This window comes from Styela clava, chromosome 10, assembly GCF_964204865.1.
Source record: "Styela clava chromosome 10, kaStyClav1.hap1.2, whole genome shotgun sequence".
In the NCBI taxonomy this organism is placed as follows: Eukaryota; Metazoa; Chordata; class Ascidiacea; order Stolidobranchia; family Styelidae; genus Styela; species Styela clava.
The window spans coordinates 11,871,118-11,888,667 of NC_135259.1; the positions used below are offsets into that span (position 1 = coordinate 11,871,118).

A 17,550-nucleotide genomic window follows, 5' to 3' on the forward strand; every position below is an offset into this window, starting at 1 on the left:
GTTCAAGTGATGCCCTTGTTTCAGTTTCATTCAAGATTTATAATTATACTCCAAAATCATCATCAAAAATTTGAATACCAAATACTTTTGATACCATTTTATTTTCCCAATCGTTATATTTAAAATCACAAACTAAGTCGTGACTTAAGTAAACCTAATTTCAAGTTCTCAGATCTAACGAAATTTTATTTTTTTATGATTTATCACTCCATGACTGTTAGTTGTCTATGCCAAATTATTATTATAATCTAACGTCTGATGATACTCATTTTTCTAGGTGTGATCTTTTTTTGTATTTTATATTGAAACCAAATGAATTAAACTTAATATAGTAGGATTAAACATCTTATATATATATCAAGTCAACCCATAACAGTTGATGAGGGGACGCGAAAGACTCAATAGAGTCATCCAGTCAGCGACACCTTGGTACGGACTTACAGCATTTACATAATCTCATATATTTTTATGATCAGGTGAACTACTGTAAACTATTTCAGCAGTGACTTTGGCAATTGTGAACCACGCAATAAAAAGACCATCTTGTCCAGAAAGAGTAGCCTACATTAAATATTGCAATTAAATTTGTATTACTCTGACTTGTTTAAAAAAACTTGATTAAAACTCTGTACTATTTGTTAATCAGTCACCCGGATTCGGCTACTATTACATTGCCTCAATATGTAGCAACTAAACTTTAATCGATCTACTTTTCGCCTGGTCAGCCTGATTGAAATATTTCGAAAAGTTCACTCTATTTGACTATATATTTATACAAAATCTTACAATATAGATAGATATCTCAGCAAACATGTTTCTTTGCGTTTTTCGAGACAAGGAGACTTGTAAAAGTTCCTTTCATCACATTCAGTAGACATATGAAGAAACCTCCGTAAATCTCACAGGCACAATAAAGGTGAAAGTATAGCAGCCTATTGTTATACCATAAACTAAAAAATGTTGTCGAGTGTTCTTCGCCTTATACCAGACGTGAACTAGTTGCATCGCTGGAACGGAACGCTGGCTTTGGAATATCGTGAAAATAAATGAGACAATTGCACAATTGATCAATTTTCGAAAACTTCGAAAAATAAATCATTTTTTGTATCCTTTCAAATTCATTTGAATAAATTACTTTTTAGAGAAAGAATTATGAATAGCATATTAACAGGTATTAAAAAATTATTTTCGGTGTCAATATTATCTGTATGAAAATGTTTTAGTCATTACTATTCAATACTGCCTAAAAACTCATATTGAGATCCCGGTTAAAATAGCGACGACGTATCTTCGGAGTTAAAAGGTCAAAGTCTTTAGGAGATTTATTCAAGTAATAAAAAGCAAGCAAATACAAAATATCAAAACAATTATATATTAAGTTTTTCTCTTGCAGATACATCCTCCGATTGCAATTTTTCTATAGAACTCAAAACACGTGACATCTTATTTGTAACTCCTTCCAATATACGACGTCGATTATCTGAAAAGTTCTAACAGAAAAATAAACGATAATTACAGCTATTGTCATTGTCCCCTGTAATTTCTCTATTGCACACGCTATTGCTAGTGAACAGAAAAAATGAAGTCATATTCTACTATGGACAGTTTATGTTGCCACAAACATGAAATAAAAAAATTACCTTTTTGGCAGCTATGTCATCTATCAATTCCTCATCTCTTTCTCTTGCCAAATCTGTTAATTCCATTTCTTCTACGATTAGTTGGACTAACTTTTGTTGAATGTTTTCTTGAGAAGCCTCCATTTGTGAAAGGCATTTCTCGGTGTGATCAATTTTTGTTTTCTCGTCTGTATATTAAAGATGATTTTATGGATTCTATTTACTATTTAAATTCAGTAAAACAAATAGTATTTTGTTATTTTGGTTCAAAATATCAGGTTATGGGCCCAGGGATGGCCAATTCGAACGTATTCGAATATCTCGTTATTCGAACGTATTCGAATGTCTCGTTATTCGAATGTATTCGAATATCGGAATTAGCGTTCATAAGAATATCGGATATTTGTGTGACGTCACACATTTCCGACGCCGCTTTCAAGACGTTTCCGTTGAGTGAAAACATTCTCGATATGAACTTGCGCGCGATTGCTTTATCAGCGGACGTGTCATTTAGGCTGTAAACGCCTTTACGTTTGTGTTATTTTCTCTAAAACGCAAATTTTCTACAAATTTGTTTCACGATAACGATGACAATGATTTTATTTTTGTACTCGCACAGAATAGTGAATACGGAGAGTACGTTCATCGGCGGCGAGTTTCTAAATAAAAAGCAAATTTTTTTTATTGAAAAGCGGCAATTTAAAATACTGAAAATAAAACCGTAAACAAAACATGTTTTATTGAAGCCCCCGACAGTTCAAAAAACGCTTTTTGGGCAGTGAAAATCGCAAAATTTCCCCATTATGTTTGGTCCGCGTTTAGAAAACATATCGTCACTAATTGAGGGCGGTATTTGCCTGATTATCCATTATCTTAATTGAATTGCCGTCGAAAATTTTAGTGTTAACGTTATACAAGGTTTGAAACGCGACTTCTACCGGGTTGTGAGAATGTATATAATATAATTGATCTAAAGTATATTCAATCAATTTTTATTGTGCTGAAATAAATTTTACTCTGAGATTTTACGGCAGATTTATGGATTTTTCGAACGGTCTCATCTCAAAAATAATCGGAGTGGCGGCATTTCGAGCGGAGTCAGTGTTACACATCTCAAATTTGCCGAATTTGCAATATACGGATCAAAACAATATATAATCGGACAGTTTACCACACATTTTTGGCACACATGGCATATTAGAGTGGTGAGGATTTTATTTTGTCGACGCAACCGCAGGTTAAATTGAAAACAATTAAATTAATATTTTAAATATGCGCGTATCGGTCACGAATTAATCACTTTGCACAACAGAAAAATATATATTCGTTATTATATTATTCGTTCCAAAAGTGGGCTCTTTTAACAGGTTGAGTAATATATATCAGTTATTGAGATTTTTCTAACGGCGATAACGAGTTGGCAAGATTGCAAAAATACGTATTAACGCCGTGGACCAAATAGTAATGTTTTTATTTTGACGTAAGAATAGGCAACCGCGAGTTACGTTGAACACATTAAATTGATATAAAAAGATATTTTAGAATCTCGTAGTTGTCATGGATTGAATAATTTACGTGACAGGATGATCATTATACGCTGAAAAGACGGCTCTTCTAAAACTCTCTTTTTCCTAATGATATATATATTCGTACTACCATCCTTGGTCATAATATGACAATAATAGTTATTTTCGGACTATTTTACGTTTATGTTCATGTTTTGTGAAGTATTCCCGCACTAACTAAAATCATTTTAGGCTTCCAACTATGATCCGTGCTTGATCCGTCAAAATTTTTTTTTTTGTAAATTTTTTATTCTACTACTAGGTGAATTTTATTTGTGTAGGTATTTCAAAGCTTAGAGATACACGAAAGTATTTGTCATTACTTCAAAGATAAGTCATTTGATCGAGCGGGAAACAATTTCGCGCACATAATAAACAAACAAAGATTCCAGACAACTATCGTGAACATGCTCTTACATATCATTGAATATTTCGCGTTTCGCTTCGCTTGCGAAGCTGAGTCTGGTTTTTCTGCAAAGGTGACGTAATGCTCTTTGAGCAGAGCGCTTAAATCTTGTTTCTTTGTAACACGTGTTCATCGGAGCGTGAGAGTGTGAAAGTTCTCTCAAAATTTTTTGAAAAAGAGGGTTAACGAGCGCGTAATCGCGGTGGATGTTACAGGCGGCAATGGGATTTTTCGATTTTGAAAATCCTGCTGCGCGCCTGGCAGTGGTCATCTATCCTCTCACTTATTGCTAATTTCAGACTTAACAATATGCTAAACATAACAACCCCAAACTATCAATTACTTAGTATACATATACTGTTGGTTTGTGGCTTTACTCTGATATTTCTATTGAAGCTTATTTTCTATTTTACTGGGTTTTATAAACTAAAACAAAAATGTGTTATTTTCGATTTTAGAATGTATTCGGTATTCCAGCTTCGAAAACATTAATTTAGAATTTATTCGGAATAGTTTAGTATTCGGTCCTGGATGGCTGTTGTATTTTATCAGCATTATGTTTCACACCACTTTTTCTGACTTTACTACAGCGTCAGGTCTGCCGTCCTATATTGCTTATGAAGGTGCAGTCTGAGGGTTACTGCCTACTCCGGGACCTGCGTGTATGAAAGAAGGTGACTGAAGATCCTAAAACCCCAACCCCGGATGATTCCAAACTCCACACCGAACCCAAGCCAAACCATTCGAGCTTTTTCCTTAATTAAAACTTGTGTTACTAAACAGAAAAAATTAGTGTTCACTCATATTAATTGTTTACCTTCTACTTTAGCCCTTAGCTTCTCACAAGCGTTTGAAAACAAGTTGTTTTCTCTGAATAATTTATCATGCTGCTTCATTTCTTTGTGAAGATCAAGATTAACTAAACTGACGTCATCTAGATTTTGGATTTCTTGAATAACTTCGTGATTGACTTCCTCTAGCTCCTGTTGAAGCTTCTTTTTTTCCTTCTCCAAATCTAAAAAGATTACTTTTTATGAAAAATAGTTAGACATTGTTGAAGGCGTAGTAATTTGCATCAAACTCTCTCATCGGCTTCGCGCATTTCACTAGCCAACTTTAAAAATCATTTCGAATTCTATCAGAATACAGGAAACTGTATAATTTTGTTGGAAGGTAGACTATGGATGGGTAAACTAATGGGTATATGAATTTAATAAATCTGTTGTACTTTGTTGTATTGGTGTTGTACTTTGAGTGCATTTAGGAGTAACTCATGTATTTTGCTAACTGACTTAAATTCACTGCGACACTCACTGACTGTTTGTATGACGCTTCGTTCACTTTCATCGCACACATCTTTATATTTTCTATTCAATTCCACTGTTTTATCTCTTGCTTCATCATGTTCTTTTTTAGAATTACGAAACTCGTCTTTAGTTTGCAAGAATAGGGGTTCTATTATTGCAGTTTTCTCTTGTAAGATGGCAACTAGTTCCTGTAAGAAACATTGAATAACAAATTTATAAACGTAATTTAACTTCTATGCTTTCACATCAATTACTGAGTAGGAAAATAATTGAATATCCACCTTTGTACTTTGAACTCTGATCTTAGCTTGTTCTATTTCGTTTCTTAACTCCACGATAGTAATTTCATAGTATCTGTTACTCATTTCAATTTCATCTTCTATTTTTGATTTTCTAACTCTATAATCGTGTTCCCCGTCTTGAGTTTCATTTTGAGTTCGTTTCAAAAGTTCTTTTTTTGCACTATTATGAAAAAAAAATACATTATATAGTATGTGAAATATTTCTTTTTCATTGAAGAATGAAATATTAATGTAATCCAATAGCCATTTGTGCTAAAGGAAACTTACATGAATGATTCCATTATTGTTTTGTTTTCTTCCATAAATTCAGTCTGTTGTCTTTCTTCTCGCTCTAAGTCTTCTAAGGAAAGTTCATATTCTGCTTCTATTTCTTGCCTTAGAAAAAACATACCAACAATATTGGTGATTCTTGGTATATTTAATCTTAGGTGGTAAGCTGCTAGTATCCCAAAAGTGTCGCGCCTCATTGGTTCTACATGAATTCCACTTGCACCGCACTTTTCTCAGTGTTTTGAGTTAAGGCAGATATATATTGAGTGACAAACGATCAAAGTAACGAATGAAGTGCATCTTACACAAAAAGTTACATTTATAACGTGAAGTGAGATTCATACAATTGAGACAAGTGTGGCAAGTGTGAGAAATAATATTTTTGAGCCACATGCAGACCCGTAAAGTGGTAGAATGACAGAACCACATCGGAGTTTTGGCTTAATTAATAATAGTACCTTTAACGTATTTTGATGAAATGTATGAATGTCATTCAACTTTAATTCATTTCGATGACAATATCTGAATACAAACCTTGTGGATGATTCTTTGTCTAAATATTCATTCAACTTTTCAATTTCCCTTGAATAGCTTTTCCTGGTGAGATCTCTGTCTTCAAGAACAGCTGCAATTTTTTTTTTCAGTTTTTCTCTTTCAGCTTTAGCCCCTGCCGCATCTTCCAGTACTGTACCAATCTGAAATTAACGATACAATCTGCATTTTTTTTTTATATTATGCAACAATTCTATTACCGATTAGTTTCAGTTATTATCATTCTATATTCATCATATTTTTTGTCAATTATTCCACAATTTACTCATTAAATAATTAATCAATCACAAATCGTACCAAATTGTTTGATTCCACCATAATAGTTTTCTGCATTTTTCTATCTTCTATTTTTTCATTTGATTCATTCTTTTTGTCATTCAGTAATTCCCGTGTTTCCTCGGTCTTTCCTATGAGCTCTCTACGTTCAATCAGACTCTTTTCAATTTCATTTTCAATAGTATTGTCTTTAGTTCGAAGTTGTTGTATTACTTCCTAAAATTTTACGTTTGGTCGAAATTAAAGACTTAGCGATTCAGGATATTTTTTCTGAATGACTGTAATCACTTGTTAGGATTCTTATAAAAAGAAGAAGATCGTTGTAAATGCACTACATATAAATTCTTTAATATAAGAACTAACTTTATAATAAATTTTTGTATCTTCTAAAGATTGTTGAAAGTGATCTCTCTCTTCAATCGCTTCTTGAAATCTCTTTTTCTTGTTTGCAAGAATGGTTTTCTGTTTTTCTTTCTGAAATTGAAAGTCAAATGATATTTTTTTCTGACGGAACATGATAATAGTATTGCTGTTTATTTTTCTCACTCAATTCTTTTTGATAACAAAAAAGCACAATTAAAATAAGGGCATGAACACAACTTTTATTCAGAAAATATCACCTTGAACATAGATGGGATATTTTAATCTCAAAACATCATTGTTTTTTCCATTTCAAACGCGTAATATTTTAATTTGTTTACTCATCCTACGCCAGTAGTGACAGAAGTATTCGTAGCGATGTTGTTGGAACTATACCAGCTACACAATATGGTATTCCAACTTCTCACGCGTCCTCTCACCAACACCCCTAATTGACAGTAATCGTATGAATTAGTAAATACAACATCTCATTTCTAACTTCTACTTGTAAACTTACTTTAGCACGAGCAAGTTCTGCTTTCTCGTTCAGATTGTTGGTGATTTGTTCTTGTGAATTTAGTCGCATTTTTGATTCTCGCACTTGTTGATCAACGATAGCAAAAAGCGATTTTGCTTCCTCAGTACGTTCATCTTGTTCAACTATCTACAATACAAAATCACTGTCAGGGGAATTTATTTTTATACGACAGGCTAATTGGACACAAAATGCCCAAGGATTGCGTTTTATTTCATGTTGTTGTTGCGAAAAAATCGCTTTTTCTGCAATAAATAGACCAATTATCTTCATATTTGTTATTACTTTCCCAGTGAGTCCAATTTTCCACTCAAAATTTTGCTGTTTCATTTTAATTTATGGAAACACTATAATATGACATATAAAACCACTTTTATATACCTTGTTCCTTAGTGTTCATGTGTTTGAACATCGTTTTATTGTTTATTGAAATTAATGAAACTAAGATATAAAAGTTAATTTATAAATGAAGCCATACTATTAACGCAAAATTTGTAGATATGCAAAGCTGCGACTAGATACTAACCCTCTGTTTCCATCTGTCAGCATCAGCTTTTATTTTTGACATTTGAACGTAGCAATAGTTCCAGTAATCTTCGACATCTTGACACATTTCTTCAGCTTCTTTGCCGAGAGATATAGCTCTTCGATGGACATCCATAGTCTTGCACCTACGGTAAATCATTTTGTACTTTATTAATATTCGCGACTGAAGGAATTCGCTGTAGGATACTATAACACTTGGAATCATTTAATGTATAGTCGCAAATTTTTCATATTTTTTAAAATTACAAATTTAGTCTTTCATTAAAATCGTTGCGAATATATAGTATATTTCAATACGTACCAAATAAAAATCTTTGATAAAAAAGTTAATGCTGATTTTTTATTAATCCAACGTACTGTAAAAGTCGACAGTGTTCACCTGGTATCGTTGACATACAACTGGGCAATGGATTTTCTTCGTAAGGCACTTCCAACGATATTAGTCATTTTCGGCCACATCTGATTTGCTCCGTCCGCTCTCACAAATAATCTCTCATTTTCAAGTTTTACTTTTCTCTCGTCCTGTAAAATGAAAACCGGGAAAGTTTTAGCTATTTGAATCCGTTCAATTTAAATAAGAGTTTATAATGAATTGAAAATGGAAATAGTCATTCAACGCAAACTATAATAAGAAATATGAAAAATCAGAGACGCATTCAAAATGTCAGCGCTCGTTTCTACGCCAACGGCTATTGTTTCCTCATCCCGTTAAGCATTTAAAACTAAACAAACTATTTTCTATAATCGTTGCAAGATTGTTAAAGGAAGATGAAATACGCGGTTCGCAGCTAACCCATCACATGTAAGCCTATGTAGGTTGTTACAGTGTTGTAAAGTCCACGGGTCTTGATTCCAGCGACGAACTGTGCGCTTCGTATTTGCGAGGACGCTGCAGTTTACTACATATAGGTATTTTTGCTGACGATACAAGTATTGCGACTGTTAAACTATCATTTTCTATCATTTTATTACCTCTTCGGCTTTTTCTATTTCATTCTGAAGACTTTTTATTTGTTCCTTCAATTCAATCGTTTCTTTTTTGTTAAAATTATTTGCATTATCTACTGCTTCATTCTGCAAAGTAGTAAAATTCATTTAAAAATATAGCCCCAATTGTTGAAACTTTGTAAGAGAAGAAAATTTACAAATATCGTACCAGTTCTGACGGAACATCATTTCTCATATCTGCTAGTTTGTGGCGAAGAACTCCTGACTGAATAGTAGCGGTTTCGTGATCGCTTCGCAGTTTTGCAGTGCTGTCATAAAGCTCCTTTATACAGGAAACTACAGCATCGATATGAATTCCAGCCTCTGTGAAAGAATGAGGGACCTAACTACAATGTGTCCTATACAGGTTAAGTGAACCAATTCTGTAAATTCTAAAATCTTATCTTGAACCCAACATTGAGGTTCAAAATATATATATGTTAAAACTATGATCAATTGAACATTTTTAAAACTACTGTTAATAGCGAGATTTATAGAAGAGGCGAGGTAGGTATAGAGCGAAGGCGGGCTATAAAATATATATATGTAACTCCGTTGAATAGCTAGAAGCGTTCGGTTTAGTACCGGAAGGTTCCGTTAAATTTGAACCCACTTACATTTGAACCCCCGACAATTGCACCCGCATACTATTGCAACCATGGAATTTTTTTACAAATACTTGAACCGATACTAACCCTAACCCATGGATTTTAACACTCTCATATAGATTGAACCGGCGGATATACTAGTGCAAATGTATGGGTTCAAATGTACGGTCACCGTTCCGGAAGCCTGCCAGCTTACTTACCATCGCTAAAATATTCACTTGTCTTCAAATCTTGAAGTTTCAATAAAACCGATCCAATATCGCCGTTTGACGCCATCTCAGTGTAGTATTGTCCAATCGCGAATGAAACAACTTGTCTTAAATTTCTACAGGAATATCAATAAATCATATTGTTACGTAATAAAGTATTTATATTTATTAACAGAAGATTGGTTACATTTCACTGCAAATTATAGGACACTGACTGAGTTTTTAAGTTTGATAATAATATGCTTATTTGGTAATATGAATGTTGGTTAAGCGGAAAGTATCCTTACTCATGTCGTACCATTAGCACGATACGATTGTTTTGAATGCACAACCGCACGTTAATGACGAACAGTTGACGTCGATGCCAAAGACGAAATGGCAGCCTTCCAAGAAAGCAATTAGGTGTTTGATCAGATAAAATCGACTCAATATAGGACTAGAATCTTAATGTTGTACTGTCGTAAGATTGATTTATGTTGAGTGGAACGATATGAAAATTTTAAACACCAAAATTTCACATATCTGCAACTACCATGCAACGCGCCGTTCGGCGCCTTGCAGTTTTGCATTGGTCAAATGTCCAATGTTAAGAGTTACAAAACATTTATCGAACACGGAATAGGACTTTGAATCGTTTTTTTGCTTAATTCTCATTGTTGTTGTACAAAATCTCTTTTCTCCGCAACAAATAGAACAATCAACTTTAAATTTTAATTATTTGTGACTGAAGCTTCTAAAAGGCTATTACTTTTATTTATTTTTGCAAATTTTTATGGGACATGATATTTCACCTAAATTCCCCTTTTTTATTCTCGAAAGAGCTTTTTGTGGACTCTTTGAACACTTTATTCCGTTCTGCTTGCCTTTCTTGCCCGCCAATCTTTTCAGTAAACTCGGTGCTCAGCGAAACTAGCTAAACGTCTTGACCGACACACGACTTTCGTGTGCATTCAATTAGACATTGCTCTTGTTTGAATTTCTAGCTGAATGTTTCGATATTTGCATTAGATGTTCCGTTGGATCGGATCAAACAGCCTTACCAGGGAACCTACTAACACACATGTCTGAATTCTTTCATGAACTTCAGTTATGTGGAAACCACCATCCCATAGCTATTTTCTGGGTGTCTCTAAAATGTCGTGTCCCACTGGTCCCACTTCCCCCCGTATACCACTTGTCCCACGTGCCCAACTTGTCCCACGTGTGCCACTTGTTTCCATTATATCATTATTGTTGAAGTACTTTCCGAGGACAAAAACTTTTTTATTCTGAGAAATTTTGCATGCAGGGGAATTTTCGACAATGTTTAGTTTTATCAAAAATCATGCTCCGACTTTAGATTCAAGCTTTATTCACCTTTGATTCTGGATTTGGCCTAACAATCACACTAAATGGTTATTAAGACCCCATCCCCACTCCCCGAACCCTCCGCCATGTGAATCGAAAAAGACAATAGAACGTACCAATTATCGTTGTTGGTTTGCTTTCTATGTATAGGGTTAGGCCTACCATATATGTGACTTCAAAGTGGGACGCCTCTAAAGACAACGACCCCTTAGATGTGATTTTGTAACTTTACATTTTCCGATTCTAGTACATAGGCCTTCATTTAAAGCTATCCCGGCTCTTTTCATTGACCATATTGTTATCGAGAATTCATGCGCATATTCTCTGTCCAAATATAGGGTTCAGTTCGATAAATAGAAAGGAATTGACGTTAACGATAGCGGTACAAATATTTCGAATTTAGACTAATGTAATTAGTATCGGTTTTACATGCGATACGTTTTCTAACAATGTTGGCGGGAAACAACGAAACAAACGCATTCACCTTCAGTAAGTAGGCTAGCGCTGCACTACACAGAAACAACAGTATTGAGAACATGTTCGTGTATTATGCTGGACGACTGAACGACAAAGCGGGACTTTTGGTTTTGGCTGACATGTCGGGACGGCGGGACAAGACGCTATATCTATGTATCAAATAAATTTAGGACTTGGCTGATTGGCGTTGATAAGATAATATCATTTGATCATCGTAAACAAAACAAATGTAACCTATTCGGTAACGCTACTTAAATGAAATGTTTTGTCTTTGCCAATTTTTATATTTATGATTTGAGAAATATAGAAAATCGGTAGTTATTAATCTTTGACGACCTTGTTACATGCATACCGACTCCTGCGTGCATAAGTGCGGCATAGAAAACCTATTCTCCCATATACATTTCTATCAATATAATCGGAGATAATTAGAGATTTGGCCAGATCAAACATTTTTAATGATATTCTACTATTGTCTCAATCGGAGGATATCAATATATAGGCACCCTGGCGTAATTCATCAAATTGCAATTCCATAATCTTTCAAGATTACAACAATAATTATATAAAAATCTAGTTATAATAATCTTACATATTTTAAACGCTGTACGTAGTTTAGGACAGTGGTAGACAACCATCGAGAAGCAGTGCAATATCATACCGTTGAAGTCATGATATTTGCTTATCTTAAATTTGAACACGGTATGATGAAATGATATCAGTTTACACAAAATAATAGTCAACAAAGAAAATTGATCGTTAATCAATATCGAACATTAGAATTCGCTTGAGTTACACAATTGAGTTGGACCTTCAAGTTAAGTAAAATTAGTGTTTTTGAAGGACGGTGCGCAAATTAATTTAGATTCAAACTGGCCCGCTGATTGCCGACGCCTGGTTTAAAATAATCAATTGGTACATTACTTTATGAAACCGGCTCCTATCCCGCATACTTATCAACGACGTGTGTATTACCCGATAAAAACTCAGCCTGAGATAGCAATGCAGGCGCCAGTTTAGTTGTGAAACAGTCTTGCATTAAACCCGAAAACCTCCCAAGATAAGTACAATGTTCATAAGTACGCATGTTTTCATTTTAAAATTTCTTTAATTATGTGCGTAATAAATTACTACAATGAGGCAACCCCGACAGAGAGCTACTGATGTATGAGAATCGCTACGTTAACCTGGTAGCCCACCGCGACGACGATATACCTATTCAGTCAGTTTCGTGTTAAAATGATTTATTTAAAATTCATTCTGCAGATGTTAGTTTTATACTAAGTAATAACAAATTATATCTGGCCATTATTTTAAATGTTCAGCTCTCTTGGTCAAGAAATCCTAGTTGGAAATAAAGTATACCACTGTCACTGTCTGGCTGAATCATCGAGAGCTCCCACTGCAGAAACAAGATGGAGGATTGCAACACGGCGATAACCTGTCATTCGTTGCCAAGTCTAACTGACTCGGCTGAATGTTGTTCTTAGTAGACTCATGTTGATGCACGAGTCGAGACGCCATTAAGATAATGAATTTAGTTGTAGCGTGGTAATTATTTTCGGCAACCGTTTCACCGGGACTCTTCACGAGATCAACAACTATAGGAGGGTTGTGTTCCACTATATCGTCGCCATAGCATGAATACTTTTCAGAGTTATCGCATCCAGAAGTTGTTGCTGAAATTCATAAAATTCATTCAATTTGCGGATTGTAGTAAATATACCATGTTGCATTTATTTACCAACTAAATTGTTCAACAATCAATATATATTAATTAATTGCCATCACCAAATGTTGAAGTTGAATGAGATGTGTACACATAATCAATAGATCTCAGTCGACAGCCAAGACTCCAGGTATATATAACTGCAATCCATATGGTTACCTGAATATGTTCAGTAAAAGTTCTTGTAACAGAGAATTCAGGTTGAAAGAACGGATGAAACGAATCAAGTTCATCAATTGCACAGGAGAACAGAGATTCCTCGTTATAAACATTAATTTATAAATTCATTGTTAGCAACGATTTGAAAAAATTACCGAATTCTCCCATTGTACGATAAAGTACTTTATAATTCCCATATCGAACCGCCATAAGACGATCGGAACAGTAATAGAACATTTGGTTCCGCTGCGGCGTAGATCTTGAAATGGACGACATGAGATCTGGAATCGATTGCCCATCAATGTGGTATCCAGTGGACTTCAAAACAGTTAGATAATTGAATCCACCTGTATATGAAAATATATAAAGATATGCAGTAAATATCTGGCTATGGATATACTGACACTTTACAACGGGTGTTCATCTCTCGGAATTCTAAAAATTATCAAGTTGAATGAACTTAAAAACTGAAGTAGGAATTTACAAATATCTTTGTGAGATTTTCTGTTTCAACTGTACTGTGGTAACTTTTGTGGACCAAGTTCAAAAGTGCACATATGACCAGAACGTGGAGGTTTTTATCGGGACATAATTATGGATCTGTCTGCTGACCCGCAGCATGAAAAAAGATCATGACTGCTACTTACGTGATATTTAGGAATTTTTCAACAAGTTTTTAAAAGCTTCGACCGCAGCATGATATTTCACTCAAAAATAAAAATCTGTTTACATACCCGCCAACTTTACAGCCGTTGGCCAAATATCAAGGTGATTGATAAATGTATTGCTGATCGTGTTTGCGGGGAGTGTACCAGGCCACCATGCAATCGCTGGGACTCTAATTCCTCCTTCCCAAGTTGTCCCTTTTCCACCTCGGAAAGGACCATTAGACCATGTTGAATCACATGTTGGTTGACGAGCGCCATGGTCTGATGCAAAAATTGCCAGAGTGTCTTTGTCTATACCAAGGGTCTTTAATTGGTCCAATACTTTACCAACGGCCCACGCCATTTCGTTCAAGACGTCGCCATATTCGCCTAAATTAAAGATTATTCTGGTGGTAAGTATAATATGAATAGGCCACTATCCATGTCCACCATACTAAACGACCTGAAATAGGGGTGAATTAATGCGATACTCTTGATAACATCTTACACGAATACTGTTTTCAATGTCATTTCTAATGCATTACGATTACATGGTATTTTCTTATATTCGAGTGATTTCCAGTTACCCTTTGCGGTGTATTTTTATTGCTAGCCATCATTTTACCTCGTTTCGATTTCCCACAGAAGTCGCTGTTGCAAAACCATACTGGATGGGGTTGAGGGAGTGCCACATACAGAAAAAACTTGTTGTCTTTATTTGTTTTAACAAAACTGATAGCATCTTCCACGAATTTTTGTGTGAGATTTGAAGTCGAGTAGGGTTGTTCAACTATCTGTGATCCCTCGTAACGAAAGCAAAGCTTGGATCCTGATTGTCGACCTGCCTAATAAAGAATAAAATATGAATGAGTCTAAATTATATGTATTTCCTTCCGACGGCCAACGAACGAATTCCTTCAGATGTATGGCAAATGTGCCCCCATCACTCCAAAAAAAACATAACCCAGGTCATTTGTAGCATATTCTCAATATAAGAGAATATAGCCTATCTCTTGTGCTGAGCGTCCTAGATTACTTGAACTCTGAGGTACAATCACAAACAAAAGTTTAGGTGGTAAATAAATCTTTGTATTTTTCTTAGAAGTAATTTGAAAAATAATAGGTTCTGTATTTTGGGGTCATCCTTTATGATTCATATATATTAACAGTACATGAAGAGAAGACATGTTTATTCGCTATCGTATTATTGGACACGAAATGTGCCTATAATATAAATCATTTTGCTAAATTATTGTTGTTTTTGTGCTTGTTGTTGTTGTGATTTGTTCTTCTTGCTGTTGAGAAAAATCCTGCCTAACTAATAGACAAATCAATTTTAAATCTTCGGTAATGTATATATATGCTTAAAAATGAAAGGAGTCGCCATAAAACTCATTTCGGTACGGTACGGTTTCATCTGACTATGAGAACCATCATTTGTCCAAAGTATTTGCCGTTTTATTTTACTTACAATAAAACTTTTTTATCTCTAATTGCGAGACCACCTACTTGTTTATTGCCCACGCCCTTTTCAGCAAACTCGGCTCTCAGCCCTAATCTAGTACCGGTACCGATGAGCGACTTTCGTGTCCATATATTTGAGCATGATTCTCTTGCAGTTTGTAGGGAAATATAATATAGCCTAATATCGAAAATCATGGAAGGTACAACAACAACAATTTTGAAAAACGATCCATTTGTAATCTTATTATAGTATTCACTTATATTCCATATAAATATGTTTTTATTTTCAACCGTGACAATCTATGGTCACATACCTGTCTTCGTGATCTCCCGCGTCTTCTAGCTCTCCGTCCTCCTTGACGTTTTCCTCCGCCTGGACTACCATTATCTACCTGTTTGAAATATCAGAAAGAAATGAAACATATTCTGTATTCACAGAAAGACTTTGGAGCATAGGTTTCTAACTTTCTGTATTGATTTACTGATCCCAGGAACTATCTTTTCATTACATGTAATACTATCGTCTTTAGTGACGGAATAGATATGGCGCCCAAAAATAGCGTGCGGATTTATTTAGTAATATTCAAAAAAAAATGAAAATCTATTTATTGGTAATCGCTACTACTAGCAGAGTTGGTTGAAATAAAAATTCTGAGAAGTGATTTATTGGAAAATGAAAGCCCCGAAATACTGTTTGCTGTACGATTTAGCTATCATTAGTATTAGAGTTTTTTCAAAATACTGCAGTAGGAATTCAGAGAATTTGATCACTGATTTGGCTTAAAAATTTGATCAAGTATGGTCAAAAAATAAAATTAATCTTACGTTATGTTCACCATCACAAGTTTTTGAATGGGTGAAAGGAAAGTTTGAACCAACATAATCAAAACCTTGGTTGTGAGGTAGATGAACTCCATCGGTGCTTGTAGCTTGGTTTATTCCTGAAACGTTGGATATTTCAAGATAATTATAAGTTGCAATAGTTGTATACTGTATTGTAGCAAATAAAACATTATACTGAGATTATTTTTGAAAAAAGATGAAAAATATACCAAGATGCCATTTTCCAACCATGCCGGTCGTGTATCCAAAAGGCTTCAGAACTTCTGCAATTGTGATTTCACTGGCCGGAAGACCACCCGTAGACGTCGGAGTAAAGTTTCTTGATGAATTTCCGTACACGCCACTCCTCACTGCGTATCTGCCTGTATAGAAGAATAAGAATTGGCACAAATTTGTAAAGTTGTCATTTAGCCTCTTTACATTAAAAAAAAAACTATTTATTGAAGTAAAAATACTGAAACTATTACTGACAAATAACAACAAACCTGGTTAAGATTTATTAAGAACTGACTTCATAACAAATTTGAAATTGTGGAGAGACTTCGTGGACCCCCTGTATTTTACGCATATAGAAATCAGCACAAAATACCTGTTAACAAAGCCGATCTACTTGGTGTGCAGGCAAATGAGGGAGACGTCCATTGAGTGAACCGAACTCCTTCCTGAGCCATTTTTTCTAGAGGCCCAGATTCCTGTTCTGTGTTTCCATAAGCCGCGAGATCGCCATATCCCAAATCATCGGCAAGAAATATAATTATGTTTGGGCTACGTTTAACCTGTGCAACACATAGGCCCGAATGTGCCACGAAAATCAAAATCAAGCTTTTCGTAATCATTGCTATAACCGTATACCTAAACTAGGCATAAATAATAGGATTAATAAATCAGGTGAAATAAAAATGAACGTTCTCTTGATCTTTATTTTTGTATAGTAAATGCACATTTGTAGTTAACACTCGCATTGATGTTAGTAAGCCTATAAATCTTATTCTAAGATTACCATATGGCAAGATTGGTATGTAGGTCTCTGTTCTCTATTTCTCCAAAAATGCATACATCGTCAAATTCAATGTTAACATAACTCATTCAGTATCAGATATAATATTTAGCCCGCCCGCGGCATTATAATTAGCTAAAGAACAATATGTTATTCTCGAGTTATAAAAATAAATTGCGCTTTATTTCAATCTGAACATAGCCAAATCTTGAGGGATCCTGAAAAAATTTCAAAAAGAAAGGGGTAACAACATTTTTTAATTTGGAACTCTTTATGTAGCAATAAAAAAAATATCGCATCATAACGTCATCGATACAGCTAATTTAACAGAGTTAGAAATATATG

General features: G+C 34.6%; 2 protein-coding genes across 2 annotated transcripts; both read right to left on the reverse strand.

Moving 5' to 3' along the window:
• Window positions 1-1,304: 1,304 nt before the first annotated feature.
• On the reverse strand, window positions 1,305-9,631 carry LOC120337977 (uncharacterized). Its single transcript, XM_039405882.2, has 15 exons — window positions 9,534-9,631; window positions 8,895-9,049; window positions 8,711-8,812; window positions 8,118-8,260; window positions 7,719-7,863; window positions 7,175-7,321; window positions 6,661-6,771; window positions 6,319-6,513; window positions 6,004-6,164; window positions 5,467-5,574; window positions 5,179-5,359; window positions 4,905-5,085; window positions 4,408-4,605; window positions 1,641-1,807; window positions 1,305-1,490 (listed from the first exon to the last, which is right to left on the reverse strand). Exons 1-15 carry the CDS (start codon window positions 9,607-9,609, stop codon window positions 1,368-1,370), a joined length of 2,193 nt encoding a protein of 730 aa, XP_039261816.2. The 5' UTR covers window positions 9,610-9,631; the 3' UTR covers window positions 1,305-1,367.
• A 2,945-nt stretch (window positions 9,632-12,576) lies between these two features.
• LOC120337982 (arylsulfatase-like) lies at window positions 12,577-17,080 on the reverse strand. The gene is made up of 8 exons (XM_039405888.2): window positions 16,798-17,080; window positions 16,418-16,570; window positions 16,191-16,306; window positions 15,680-15,757; window positions 14,527-14,746; window positions 13,989-14,291; window positions 13,410-13,601; window positions 12,577-13,045 (listed from the first exon to the last, which is right to left on the reverse strand). The coding sequence occupies exons 1-8, from the start codon at window positions 17,042-17,044 to the stop codon at window positions 12,753-12,755; spliced, it is 1,602 nt and encodes a 533-aa protein (XP_039261822.2). The 5' UTR covers window positions 17,045-17,080; the 3' UTR covers window positions 12,577-12,752.
• Window positions 17,081-17,550: the final 470 nt, after the last annotated feature.

Bases quoted from the DNA above. Each gene is read 5' to 3' on its own strand.
- LOC120337977 (XM_039405882.2), bottom strand. From the start codon at position 9,609: ATGGCGTCAAACGGCGATATTGGATCGGTTTTATTGAAACTTCAAGAT. The intron at 6,165-6,318 runs GTACGATTTGTG...CGTTAATTTCAG, and splicing joins TGGTGGAATCAAACAATTTG to ATTGGTACAGTACTGGAAGA. The intron at 5,575-6,003 runs GTTTGTATTCAG...GTTTTTTCTAAG, and splicing joins GACAAAGAATCATCCACAAG to GCAAGAAATAGAAGCAGAAT.
- LOC120337982 (XM_039405888.2), bottom strand. From the start codon at position 17,044: ATGATTACGAAAAGCTTGATTTTGATTTTCGTGGCACATTCGGGCCTA. The intron at 14,292-14,526 runs GTAAAATGATGG...TCTTTAATTTAG, and splicing joins CTGTGGGAAATCGAAACGAG to GCGAATATGGCGACGTCTTG. The intron at 13,602-13,988 runs GTATGTAAACAG...TTTCATATACAG, and splicing joins AACGGCTGTAAAGTTGGCGG to GTGGATTCAATTATCTAACT.